The following is a 13,906-nucleotide window of genomic DNA, read 5'->3' as shown; positions in this document are numbered from 1 at the left end:
TCCACGGCACCCCGGGTCTTTACCAAGGTAATGGCCGAAATGATGATACTCCTTCGAAGGAAGGGAGTTGTAGTTATCCCTTACTTGGACGATCTCCTGATAAGGGTAAGATCCAGAGAACAGTTGGAGGTCGGTGTAGCACTATCTCAGGTAGTGTTGCGGCAGCACGGTTGGATTCTCAATATTCCAAAATCGCAGCTGGTTCCGACGACTCGTCTTCTGTTCCTAGGGATGATCCTGGACACAGTCCAGAAAAAGGTGTTTCTCCCGGAGGAGAAAGCCAGGGAGTTATCCGAGCTAGTCAGGAACCTCCTAAAACCGAGCCAAGTCTCAGTGCATCAATGCACAAGGGTTCTGGGAAAAATGGTGGCTTCCTACGAAGCAATCCCATTCGGCAGATTCCACGCAAGAACTTTCCAGTGGGACCTTCTGGACAAATGGTCCGGGTCGCATCTTCAGATGCATCAGCGGATAACCCTGTCACCAAGGACAAGGGTGTCCCTCCTGTGGTGGTTGCAGAGTGCTCATCTTCTAGAGGGCCGCAGATTCGGCATTCAGGACTGGGTCCTGGTGACCACGGATGCCAGCCTGCGAGGCTGGGGAGCAGTCACACAGGGAAGGAATTTCCAGGGCTTATGGTCAAGCCTGGAGACATCACTTCACATAAATATCCTGAAGCTAAGGGCCATTTACAATGCTCTAAGCTTAGCAAGACCTCTGCTTCAAGGTCAGCCGGTGTTGATCCAGTCGGACAACATCACGGCAGTCACCCACGTAAACAGACAGGGTGGCACAAGAAGCAGGAGGGCAATGGCAGAAGCTGCAAGGATTCTTCGCTGGGCGGAAAATCATGTGATAGCACTGTCAGCAGTATTCATTCCGGGAGTGGACAACTGGGAAGCAGACTTCCTCAGCAGACACGACCTCCACCCGGGAGAGTGGGGACTTCACCCAGAAGTCTTCCACATGATTATAAACCGTTGGGAAAAACTCGACAGGTATTGCGCCAGGTCAAGGGACCCTCAGGCAATAGCTGTAGACGTTCTGGTAACACCGTGGGTGTACCGGTCAGTGTATGTGTTCCATCCTCTGCCTCTCATACCCAAGGTACTGAGAATTATAAGATGGAGAGGAGTAAGCACTATATTCGTGGCTCCGGATTGGCCAAGAAGGACTTGGTAACCGGAACTTCAAGAGATGCTCACGGAGGATCCGTGGCCTCTACCTCTAAGAAGGGACCTGCTCCAGCAAGGACCCTGTCTGTTCCAAGACTTACCGCGGCTGCGTTTGACGGCATGGCGGTTGAACGCCAGATCCTGAAGGAAAAAGGCATTCCGGATGAAGTCATCCCTATCCTGATCAAAGCCAGGAAGGATGTAACCGCAAAACATTATCACCGCATTTGGCGAAAATATGTTGCGTGGTGCGAGGCCAGTAAGGCCCGACGGAGGGATTTCAACTGGGTCGATTCCTACATTTCCTGCAAACAGGAGTGTCTATGGGCCTGAAATTGGGGTCCATTAAGGTTCAAATTTCGGCCCTGTCAATTTTCTTCCAAAAAGAACTAGCTTCAGTCCCTGAAGTTCAGACGTTTGTAAAAGGGGTACTGTATATACAGCCTCCTTTTGTGCCTCCAGTGGCACCTTGGGATCTCAATGTAGTTTTTGGGTTCCAAAAGTCACATTGGTTTGAACCACTTAAATCTGTGGAGTTAAAATATCTCACATGGAAAGTGGTCATGCTGTTGGCCCTGGCCTGGGCCAGGCGCGTGTCAGAATTGGCGGCTTTATCCTGTAAAAGCCCTTATCTGATTTTCCATTCGGACAGGGCGGAATTGAGGACTCGTCCTCAGTTTCTCCCTAAGGTGGGTTCAGCGTTTCACCTGAACCAACCTATTGTGGTGCCTGCGGCTACTAGGGACTTGGAGGACTCCAAGTTGCTAGACGTTGTCAGGGCCCTGAAAATATATGTTTCCAGGACGGCTGGAGTCAGAAAATCTGACTCGCTGTTTATCCTGTATGCACCCAACAAGCTGGGTGCTCCTGCTTCTAAGCAGACTATTGCTCGTTGGATTTGTAGTACAATTCAGCTTGCACATTCTGTGGCAGGCCTGCCACAGCCAAAAATCTGTAAATGCCCACTCCACAAGGAAGGTGGGCTCATCTTGGGCGGCTGCCCGAGGGGTCTCGGCTTTACAACTTTGCCGAGCAGCTACTTGGTCAGGAGCAAATACGTTTGTAAAATTCTACAAATTTGATACCCTGGCTGAGGAGGACCTGGAGTTCTCTCATTTGGTGCTGCAGAGTCATCCGCACTCTCCCGCCCGTTTGGGAGCTTTGGTATAATCCCCATGGTCCTTACGGAGTCCCCAGCATCCACTAGGACGTCAGAGAAAATAAGAATTTACTTACCGATAATTCTATTTCTCGTAGTCCGTAGTGGATGCTGGGCGCCCATCCCAAGTGCGGATTGTCTGCAATACTGGTACATAGTTATTGTTACCAAAAATCGGGTTATTGCGGTAGTGAGCCATCTTTTCTAGAGGCTCCTCTGTTATCATGCTGTTAACTGGGTTTAGATCACAAGTTATACGGTGTGATTGGTGTGGCTGGTATGAGTCTTACCCGGGATTCAAAATCCTTCCTTATTGTGTACGCTCGTCCGGGCACAGTATCCTAACTGAGGCTTGGAGGAGGGTCATAGGGGGAGGAGCCAGTGCACACCAGGTAGTCCTAAAGCTTTACTTTTGTGGCCAGTCTCCTGCGGAGCTGCTATTCCCCATGGTCCTTACGGAGTCCCCAGCATCCACTACGGACTACGAGAAATAGAATTATCGGTAAGTAAATTCTTATTTTTTAATACTAAAAATAAATCCTCGGCTACTTTTTGCACTTCAAAGGAATTAAACACCCTTTTTGAGGGGGCATGGGTAAACCCTGACAAAAAAAATTCACATCCCTAAACGGTTGATTTTTTTTCTTTTCCTTCAGAGGATAGGAAGAAATAGGAGAACCCGCCGAGTGTAGACACTTCGATATCCAGGTTGTCGCATAAGATAGTCTTAAGGGTTCCCAGGGCGGCGTCCTTAAAGGACACAGCTGACCACAAGTTTGAGACCACTCTTAAATCTTTATATACGTCGGCAGGGGTGGCCCAGAGACCCACTATTGCTTGTGCATTGATCACTCGGGCCATTGCTAAATGGTCAAATAATCTGATTGATGGTTTAGATTCCTTAACCAGGGACGATATTATTTTACTCTTGCAGCATATTTAGGCTTCTGCTAAATTTATGGTGGAAGCCTTAAAGGAAGTTGGCTTACTCAACGCACCTCTGCCATGGCAGTGTCGGCACGCAGGGGCTTGTGGTTGTAACAATGGACTGCGGATGCGGAGTCCAGGAAGGGCATGAAAAGCCTACCGTTCACGGGTGAGGCTCTTTTTGGAGATGAACTGGATAAGTGGACATCCAAGGCTATGGCGGGTAAGTCTACTTATCTTCCTTCCGCAACACCACCAGCTAGGAAAACTTACTCTGCTCCCACTCTGCAGTCCTTTCGGACATCAAAACTTAAAGGCAAATCCAGAGGTTCCTCTACAACCTTCAGGGGTAATAGAGGTAAACCCAGAAAACCCGCAGCTGCAAGTTCTCAGGAACAGACCTCAGGGGCTGTTTCCTCAAAACCTTCAGCATGACGGTGGACCGCACTACCTGGAAGACAGGCAGGTGGGAGCCCGTTTACGTTATTTCAGAGAAATTTGGGCAACTTCTTGCCAGGATCCCTGGGTCAAAGATCTTATCGCACAGGGATACAGACTGGAGTTTCAGGAGCTCCCACCTCCCAGATTCTTCAAATCCGGCTTACCAGCTTCTCCAGAAGCAAGTCTGACCTTACAGGCAGCATTTCAAAAACTGGTACAGACTCAGGTCATTGTGCCAGTTCCACTTCAGCAAGAAAACAAAGGTTATTACGCCAACCTGTTTGTGGTCCGGAAACCGGACAGTTCGGCGAGGCCCATTCTCAACCTCAAATCCCTAAACCCGTAATTAAGGGTGTTCAAGTTCAAGATGGAGTCTCTGAGAGCGGTGATCTCTGGTCTGGAGGAGGGGGAATTCCTGGTGTCTCTGGACATCAAGGATACGTACCTTCATATTCCGATTTGGCCGCCTCATCAGGCTTATCTATGGTTTGCACTACAGGACTGTCACTACCAGTTCCAGGCACTACCATTTGGCCTTTCCACAGCTCCGTGGGTGTTCACCAAGGTGATGGCAGAGATAATGTTTCTCCTCTGCAAGGAGGGAGTGAACATAATTCCGTACCTGGACGACCTGCTGTTAAAGGCACCTTCCACGGAAAGGTTGTTAGAAAACATTGGCCTCTCAACTCGATTACTCCAGCATCATGGGTGGATTCTGAACCTACCGAAATCTCACCTGGAACCAACACAGAGGCTTCCGTTCCTGGGGATGATACTGGATACGGAGGCACAGAGAGTGTTCGTTCCATTGGAAAAGGGGTTGGTAATCCAGTCAATGGTGTGGGATGTCCTGAAGCTATCCCGTATATCGGTGCATCTATGCATCCGCCTGCTGGGAAAGATGGTAGCCGCCTGTGAGGCGCTACAGTACGGAAGGTTCCATGCAAGGCCCTTTCTGCTGGATCTCATGGACAAGTGGTCTAATTCGTACCTACACATGCACCAGAGGATACGTCTGTCCCCAAAAGCCAGGATCTCTCTTCTGTGGTGGCTTCAGATGTCTCACCTGACCGCAGGCTGCAGGTTCGGGATTCAAAATTGGATTCTGCTAACCACAGACGCAAGCCTTCGAGGTTGGGGAGCAGTCACCCAATTTGAGCAGTTCCAGGGAAGATGGTCAAGTCAGGATGCCTTGCTTCCGATCAACGTTCTGGAACTACGGGCCATTTACAACGCCCTACTTCAGGCATCGCATCTTCTTCAAGATAAAGCCATTCAGGTTCAGTCGGACAACATGACGGCTGTAACGTACATAAACCGACAGGGAGGAACGAAGAGCAGAGCTGCGATGTCAGAGGTAACGAGAATTCTCCTCTGGGCAGAAGGACACGCGGTGGCGCTGTCGGCAATCTTCATTCCGGGAGTAGACAACTGGGAAGTGGACTTCCTCAGCAGACATGACCTCCACCCAGTAGAGTGGGTCCTGCACCCACAGGTGTTCAAATCATTGACACGTCGATGGGGGATTCCACAGATAGACATGATGGCCTCTCGTTGAAGCTAATGCGCTATTGTTCCAGGTCAAGGGACCCACAAGCGGTGGTGGTGGACGCTCTGGTGTCTCCATGGCTTTACCAGATGGTTTACGTGTTCCTACCTCTTCCGCTGATCCCAAGAATTCTCAAAAGAATAAAAAGGGAAAAGGTCCAGGCAATTCTCATTGCTCCAGATTGGCCGAGAAGGGCCTGGTACACAGATCTCCTGGGGTTGCTCCTGGAGGACCCTTGGCCTCTACCTCTGCGAGAGGATCTTCTGCAGCAGGGGCCGTTCGTCTTTCAAGACTTACCACAGCTACGTTTGATGGCATGGAAGTTGAGTGTCTGATTTTAGCCCGGAAAGGCATTCCGAACAAGGTTATTCCAACCCTGATCCAGGCTAGGAAAGCGGTAACGTCTAGACATTACCTCCGTATTTGGAAAAAGTATGTCTCGTGGTGTGAACACATGAAATTTCCTGCAGTGGAATTTCAACTGGGACGTTTTCTCCCTTTTCTACAGTCAGGTGTGGACGTGGGCCTACGTTTGGGCTCCTTGAAAGTCCAGATTTTGGCCATGTCCATTTTCTTCCAGAAACAATTGGCTTCCCTTCCTGAGGTTCAGACGTTCTTGAAGGGTGTTCTGCACGACCAACCGCTCTTTGTGCCTCCCATGGCACCTTGGGATCTTAACGTCGTGTTGCGTTTTCTGCAATCGGACTGGTTTGAACCTTTACAGGAGGTGGACCTTAAGTTTCTTAACGTGGAAGACTGTTACACTGTTGGCCTTGGCTTCTGCAAGGCGTGTGTCCGAACTCGGGGCGTTGTCTCACAAAAGCCCCTATTTGATTTTTCATGAGGATAGAGCTGAACTCAGAACTCGTCAGCAATTTCTTCCTAAGGTGGTGTCTGTGTTTCATATCAACTGACCTTTTGTGGTTCCGGTGTTTACTGACACCTCCGCTACCTCTAAATCCTCCGCTGTGGTGAGTGCTTTGAGGATCTACGTGAAGAGGACGGCTCGACACAGAAAATCTGACTCGCTGTTTGTTCTCTATCATCCCAAGAAAATTGGGTGTCCTGCTTCAAAGCAATCTGGATCAGACTTACTATCCAGCAGGCTTATTCATTGGCAGGATTGCCGGTTCCAAAAGTACGGGCCCACTCTACTAGGTCTGTGGGTTCTTCCTGGGCGGCTGCCCGGGGTGTCTCGGCTTTACAGCTCTGCTGAGTGGCTACTTTGTCGGGTTCAAACACCGTTCGCTAAGTTTTACAAGTTCGATATTTTGGCCGCTGAGGACCATCATTTTGGTTACTCAGTTCTGCAGGAACCTCAGCACTCTCCCACCTGGTCTGGGAGCCTTGGTACATCCCCATGGTACTAATGTGGACCCCAGTATCCTCTAGGACGTAAGAGAAAATAGGATTTTAATTACCTACCGGTAAATCCTTTTCTCGTAGTCCGTAAAGGATAGTGGGCGTCTGCCCGGTACTTCAGGTTTTTCTGCATTGTTACTTGGTTAAGTATTAATGTTGGTTCAGCTGTTGCTGTTCCTGTTCAAGTTTGGTTAGCATGGCTTTCCTCTTGTTTGTGAGTGCTGGTAGGAATCTCGCCACTGTTCAGTTTAATCCTTCTTTCGAAGTATGTCCGTCTCCTCGGGCACAGTTTCTAGACTGAGTCTGGTAGGAGGGGCATAGAGAGTGGAGCCAGCCCACACTATTTTTTTCTTAAAGTGCCCATGGCGCCTAGTGGACCTGTCTATATCCATGGTACTAATGTGGACCCCAGTATCCTCTACGGACTACGAGAAAAGGATTTACCGGTAGGTAATTAAAATCCTATTTGTATCTGCTTCTGTTAATGTAAATCTTAATGTCAATATATAGAGATTGTTATGGAATATCATACACCATAAGCTTTTATTCCTAAATACAGATGTAGCCATGAGAGGTGGTGATGGTGTGTCGATTGTAACAGTTATAGGACATTACTCTGTTCCCACCAGGGGCTCAGTGAGAGATGAGCAGGACACCTGGAGATATTCTGTGTCAGGCTCTGGAAAATCTGGACCAATATGACTTCAAGCGATTTAAGTCCAAGTTGTCTGATTACTCCTATGAAGGACGAGGCCCCATCCCACATGGGCTTCTGCAAAAGGCAGATTACATTGACACAAAAGACCATCTCATAAAAGTATATGGAGAAGAAGCAGCTCAGGATGTAACCATACAGGTTTTAAAACTGATCCAACTTATGGGACCTGCTGAGGAACTCCAACAGAAAGTGACACAAGTTGGTGAGTTACAATATGTGGGATTTCTTTTGTAACCCACATATCAACCCCTTGGTGGATTTTAGAGACTTCGTCCCCTTCCAGCTCACCAGAGCGTCAAGCATTGCTTGCCCAAAGATGTTACCCTTTACTCCTGGTTACTTGTGTCCAGATACAATAGTGTGCGCGACTGTCAACTTTGGCCATAACTGCCTACTCCAGGAATACTGTAGCAAGCTCTTTTCATGACAATGCCCAATACCTAAAAGTCACATGGCTCTATTTAATAAACACAGGGAATTGCCACTGGCATTTTACCTGATGTTTGAGGGTCCCAAGGTGGCCTACCAATGTGTTTGGCATATCATGTTGATATTCATAGTGTTGACATTGTTTTTTGAGGCTAGTCTAAACCCAACCCCTAACAGTAATGTCGATAGTTTGACAAGTCAACATTTTTTCTATATGTCGATTTTCCTGGTGTCAACATTACATAAGTGTATACGCTGTGGTCTTTCCGTGCCCAGGAATTAGACTTTTTGATGTGTTTAACAGGTAGGAGGGTAAGAGTGGATGAGCAGCAAGCAGCGTTCAAACAGTGTGTGGATCTTGCTGAGTCAAAGGCTAGTCCAGGCTACAGTGTCCAAGAATCGAGCTCTACGAGAACAGGACCAAGATCTATGGGTGTATGTACCCCGCACAGTGAATCAGGTAGATTTTAAACCAAAACAATATATTCAAATTGGTTTCCTGTTCATGAGAATTTGGAGAAATGAATGTAACAGTGAGCACTGAAAATCCTCTCATATACTTTATCTTGTCTGGGGTAAATTGGTGGCAAGGGAATTTTAAATAGCTGTCTCCTGGGGTAGGGTACATTCAGACCTTGCTCTGTCACACAGTAAAAATATCATACCTACCTAATTTATGTCCCCCAGAAGAAATGTCAAGCGTACCTAAATTATTAAACGCAGTAGAAATGTCCCTAAATTATATCATGCAGTAAAAATGTCATACGTACCTAAAATTATGTCACGCAGTAGAAATGTCATGCGTACCTAAATGATATCACGCAGTAGAAATGTCATACGTACCTAAAATTATATCACTCAGTAGAAATGTCATGCGTACCTAAATTATATAACGCAGTAGAAATGTCATGCGTACCAAAATTATATCACACAGTAGAAATATCATGCGTACTTAAATTGGGTGTGGTATGGAAGGTAGATAGTAACTAGGTTGACCACTATTGGTCGACAGTAACTAGGTCGTCAGGGTCTAGGTTGACAGGTCAAAAGGTCGACATGAGTTTTTTAATGTTTTTCTGGTGTCGTTTTCTTCGTAGAGTGACCGGGAACCCCAATTAGTGCACCGTGTCCCCTCGCATGGTTCGCAACCTTCGGGCAGATTACCGGTCCAATCGTAGTCCACGTGGATCGTTAAATATGAAAAGGTTCAAGAAAAAAAAAATTGTGAAAAACTCATGTCGACCTTTTGACCTGTCGACCTAGAAACCCTGTCAACTAGTTACTGTCGACCAATAGTGGTCGACCTAGATAGTGTCGACCTAGAGACCAGATCCCACTTAAATTATGTCATGCAGTAGAAATGTCATACATACCTAAATTATAACACACAGTAGAAATGTCATACGTACCTAAATTATATCACTCAGTAGAAATGTAATACGCACCTAAATCATATAACGCAGTAGAAATGTTGTGCGTATCTAAATTATATCACGCAGTAGAAGTGTCAAGCATACTTAAATTAGATAATGCAGTAGAAATGTCATACGTACCTAAATTATGTCACGCAGAACAAATTTCATACATACCTTATTCTGTTACACAGTCGAAGTGTCATGTGTACCTAAATTATCAAGCAGCTAAAATGTAATTCGTGCTTTCATATTGTCATGCATATATAAAAATGACCCCTCCCCCCCCCCCCCCCTGCAATCCACACCATCCGCCATGTAGTAGCAGCGGTGGCACTGTGAGGCACTAGTGTGAGGGGTTAGACTCTATGCATAGCAGTGGTGGTCAGGGAATCACTTGCTGCCAGGACCACTGGAAACGCCGGCGAGGTAGCCGAATAGAAAGGGGAGCAGAGCTGGCCAGCTTTGGGACAAGGGGCAAAAGTCATACACACAGGGGTGTATATGTAAGTAAGCGTATGTGGTAAATCCACACGGTAACTGCCATCAGCAGAAGTACCAGTCGCTGTGCCAGCCAGGCTAAGCGACTTTGAGCGACCACACCTAGGGTGAGCTTCTGCTCTAACCCGCACACCAAATTATTAATACGTCAAAAATTAGGTAACATGAACCTCTCGAGGTTTTACATTTGAAAACACAGACAAACAGATCTAAAATTAAGAGAATTTAAGTAAAAATCTTCAAAGCTTATTATTACAGAGAAAAGAAAGAAGAATATAATAGTTAAATAGTCACACAAGTAATCACAATCTCAAGAAATGAAAATAAGGGAATAAAAAGGGACCAACGCTCAGATCACCTGAAGAGTCTTAACGCTGGATGAGTGGGGCCTCTCTGCATCCTGGACATTATAGGATCCAATCTCTCACTGGATGCCACCTCAAGATAATGATGATTTGCAGCAAGAGTTTCACAAATTTAACTACATGATGCCACTCATCCCCCCAGCCTCTTGGGAGTCCTTTACCCCTTTCAAAGCCAGAGTGAATTAAGTCTCAGCTTATACTTTTGTCTCTTAGAAATACGAGCAGGGCAGATGGCCTTATCTTTTAATTTTTGTTTGATGCTCTGGGTTAGGGTTTACAACTGCAGGATGAGCCCTGTATAAATATCCTTTACAACCTGCTCAGGAAGGGCTTAACACCTAAGTGGACAGGGTGCATCCATTAAACTGCAGATGTGACCCCTGCTGTGCGTATTCACAGATTCCTGTATACACAGGATGTTAGGGCTAATTAGCATCTTGTCTCTGATGTTCTGTGGCTATAATGAAATACCAACAGGCCAATTAAGTTTCTACCATTTGACATGCAGAGGCAGTTAACTGGTATCATACATTGGTACATTGATACATCGATCAGAATAATACAAATTTTAATCGTGCCATTTCGATATAACATTGGACATTCCTTACACTAGCGACCGCAGGCATCCACAAATCGGGCGTACACAATCATGCCGGAAACCACATTTTTCATACGTCCTAGAGGATGCTGGGGACGACATCAAGACCATGAGGTATAGACGGGATCCGCAGGAGACATGGGCATTCTAAAGACTTTTCATTGGGTGTGAACTGGCTCCTCCCTCTATTTCTCTCCTCCAGACCTCAATTTTAGAAATGTGCCCCGGTCGACAGGATGCTCTCTGACGAGCTCTACTGAATTTCTCTGAAAAGACTTATGTTAGGTTTTTTATTTTCAGGGAGATCTGGCATCAGACTCCCTGTTTCGTGGGACTGAGGGGGCAGAAGCAGAACCAACTTCCTCAGAGTTTCATGGCTCTGCTTCTGGCTGACAGGACACTATTAGCTCCTGAAGGGAACTGAACGCCAGCCGTGTCTAGATTCTCACTCCCACAGCACGCCGTCACCTCCCTCACAGAGCCAGAAGTCAGAAGACAGGTGAGCATGAGAAGAATGATCTTCAATCAAGTAAGTGACGGCTGAGGTGCGGAGCGGCTGTCTGGAGCGCAGCACGCCAATGCTGCCCACAGACACAGGCAATGCAGGGAGCGGGGGGGGGGGGGGGGGGGGGGGCCTGGGCAGCAAGAAAAATACCTCGAACTGGCTAAAAGGGGGCATAAGATGCCCAGGCACAGCCCTACCCCTGCCAGTATAAATATTATGAAAAGTTTCTGAGGTAAAAAGGGTGGAGATTCCTCAGGCAGCCAGCACACTACTCAGCGCCATTTTCTCTCTCTCCTCAGGCTGCAGAGAACACGCTGGTCCTCTCCTCCACTTCTGACAAGTACAGGGTGCTATAAAGGGGGGGGCACAAACCGATTGTGGTGCATTTGATAGTGTATATTACTATTTAAAAGTGCTTTTGGGCTGTGGACATACTATGTTCACAGGCAATACTGGCGCTGGGTTTGTGAACTGGCTGCTCCTATCCTGTGTCCCTCTGACAGATTTTACTGTGGGTCTGTCCCCAAAATAAGTCCAAGTGTGTCTGTGAGTTTGGTGTACACTGTGAGGCATGTCTGACGCAGGGAGTTCCTCCCCGGAGGAAGCCATTTTAGGGACACAGAGTTGTAATGTGGTGGCGCTACCGGCACACCAAGAGCCTGCATGGGTAAAAGAGCTACTGTACGTGACAGTATGCATCTGATTTACCGTAGATTGGATAAGTCTGAATCTAATGCTGCATGCTGGAGAAAATCTGTCTAAGATGTGATTTTTCAGGATGCTGTTATTCCTTATGCAGGCGGCCCCTCTGGGTCACATAAGAGACCATTTGCACATGTTGTAAACACTGATACCGACAAAGATTCTGATTCTTGTGTCGACAATAGTGAATCCAGAGATATAGATCATAAATTGGCAAAAAGTATACAATATATGATTGTGGCTATAAGGAACGTGTTGGAGGTTACAGAAAGCACTCCTGTACCTCAGGAGAAAGCTTATTTATGTAAGAAAAAGAAATCCAAAGTCACGTTCCCTCCTTCACACAAACTTTTCGGGTGGTTCCGAGGTGTTCGCTCGCTAGCTGCTTTTAGCAGCATTGCACACGCTAAGCCGCTGCCTACTGGGAGTGTATCTTAGCATAGCAGAATTGCTAACGAAAGCTTCGCTAATTTTCTCGTAACGATTACCCCGCAGTTTCTGAGTAGCTCCAGACTTACTCAGTCATTGCAACCAGCTCAGTCCTTTTCGTTCCTGGTTTGACGTCACAAACACACCCAGCGTTCGTCCAGCCACTCCCCCGTTTCTCCAGCCACTCCTGCGTTTTGCCACTCGAAGGCCTGCGTTTTTCCGCACACTCCCATAAAACGGCCAGTTTCCGCCCAGAAACACCCACTTCGTGTCAATCACACTACGATCAGCAGAGTGATGAAAAAGCTTCCTTATGCCGTGAGTAAAATACCTAACTTTTGTGTAAAATAACTAAGCGCATGCGCTCTGCGTACCTTGCGCATGCGCAGATAGCGACTAATCGCAGTATAGCGAAAATCGGCAACGAGCGAACAACTCGGAATGACCCCCTAAATGCTCTGTTTGAAGGGATGTGGGTGAATCCTGATAAAAAAAAATTGTATTCCCAAAAGGATTCACATAGCTTATCCTTTCCCGGTTGAAGACAGGAAAAAATGGGAGTCACCCCCTGTGTTAGACAGTGCACTTTCTAGGTTGACAAAGAAGGTAATTCTCCCTGCTCCTGGCACGGCTTCTCTTAAAGAGCCGGCAGACCGCAAAATGGAAACAACATTGAAATCCATTTATGTTACCAATGGTACACTGCTCAGGCCCACTATTGCCTGCGCATGGGTGAGTCGCGCTATTGAAAAATGGTCAGAAAGCGTGTTATCAGAAATTGACACGATTGGTAAAGATGAGATACTACTTAAGTTAGGGAATATCAAGGACGCTGCCGCCTACATGCTGGAAGCAATGAAGGATATTGGACTCTTGAGTTCACAAGCCGCTACCATGGCAGTATCGGCTAGGCGGGCGTTATGGATTCGCCAGTAGAACACGGATGCAGATTCCAAAAGAAACATGGAGGCCTTATTTGGCGATGGCCTGGATGCGTTAGACTCGGCGGCTACCGCAGGTAAGTAAACATTTTTGCCCTCTGCGCCTGCACCGGCAAAACAGACCTATCACCCGCAAATGCAGTCCTTTCGGACCAATAAATACAAAAATACGAGAGGTTCCCCCTTCTTTGCAGGAAGGGGAAGGAGAAAGAAGCCCACACCGGCTCCAGGTTCCCAAGAGCAAAAGTCTACTCCTAATTCTGCCAAATCCCCAGCATGACGCTGGAACTCCCTTGCGGGAGGCCGCTCGGGTGGGGGCATATCTCAAACTCTTCAGCCAGGATTGGATTCTGTCTGGCCTGGATCCCTGGGTGTTGCAAATAGTATCCCAGGGATAAAAACTAGAGTTTCAAGACGTTCCCCCATGCCGATTTTTCAAATCGACCTTGCCAGCTTCTCCGCCAGAGAGAGAAGCAGTAACAGCGGCAATCCAAAAAATTATGTCAAGACCAGGTCATAGTCCTGGTACCGTTGTCACAACAAGGGCGGGGTTTTTATTCAAGCCTTTTTGTTGTTCCGAAGCCGGATGGCTCGGTCAGACCGATCCTAAATCTAAAAAATCTTAATTTCTTCCTGAAAAGGTTCAAGTTCAAGATGGAATCACTTCGGGCGGTGATTGCCAGTCTGGAGGAG

At 47.2% G+C, this 13,906-nt stretch overlaps 1 protein-coding gene across 2 annotated transcripts in view; it reads left to right on the top strand.

The window, feature by feature from the left end:
• The window catches only part of LOC135054772 (cytolytic toxin-alpha-like), a 184,405-nt gene that overhangs the window by 144,053 nt on the left and 26,446 nt on the right, over window positions 1–13,906 (top strand). For both annotated transcript variants that reach the window (XM_063958094.1, XM_063958096.1), the window contains exons 2-3: window positions 7,243–7,533; window positions 8,065–8,220. In XM_063958094.1, coding sequence (XP_063814164.1) covers window positions 7,257–7,533; window positions 8,065–8,220 — 433 coding nt within the window. In that variant the 5' untranslated portion in view covers window positions 7,243–7,256. The remainder of the gene's footprint in view (window positions 1–7,242; window positions 7,534–8,064; window positions 8,221–13,906) is intronic.

This window comes from Pseudophryne corroboree, chromosome 3, assembly GCF_028390025.1.
Source record: "Pseudophryne corroboree isolate aPseCor3 chromosome 3, aPseCor3.hap2, whole genome shotgun sequence".
Lineage (NCBI taxonomy): Eukaryota > Metazoa > Chordata > Amphibia > Anura > Myobatrachidae > Pseudophryne > Pseudophryne corroboree.
This window is presented reverse-complemented; position numbering and strand designations above follow the sequence as displayed.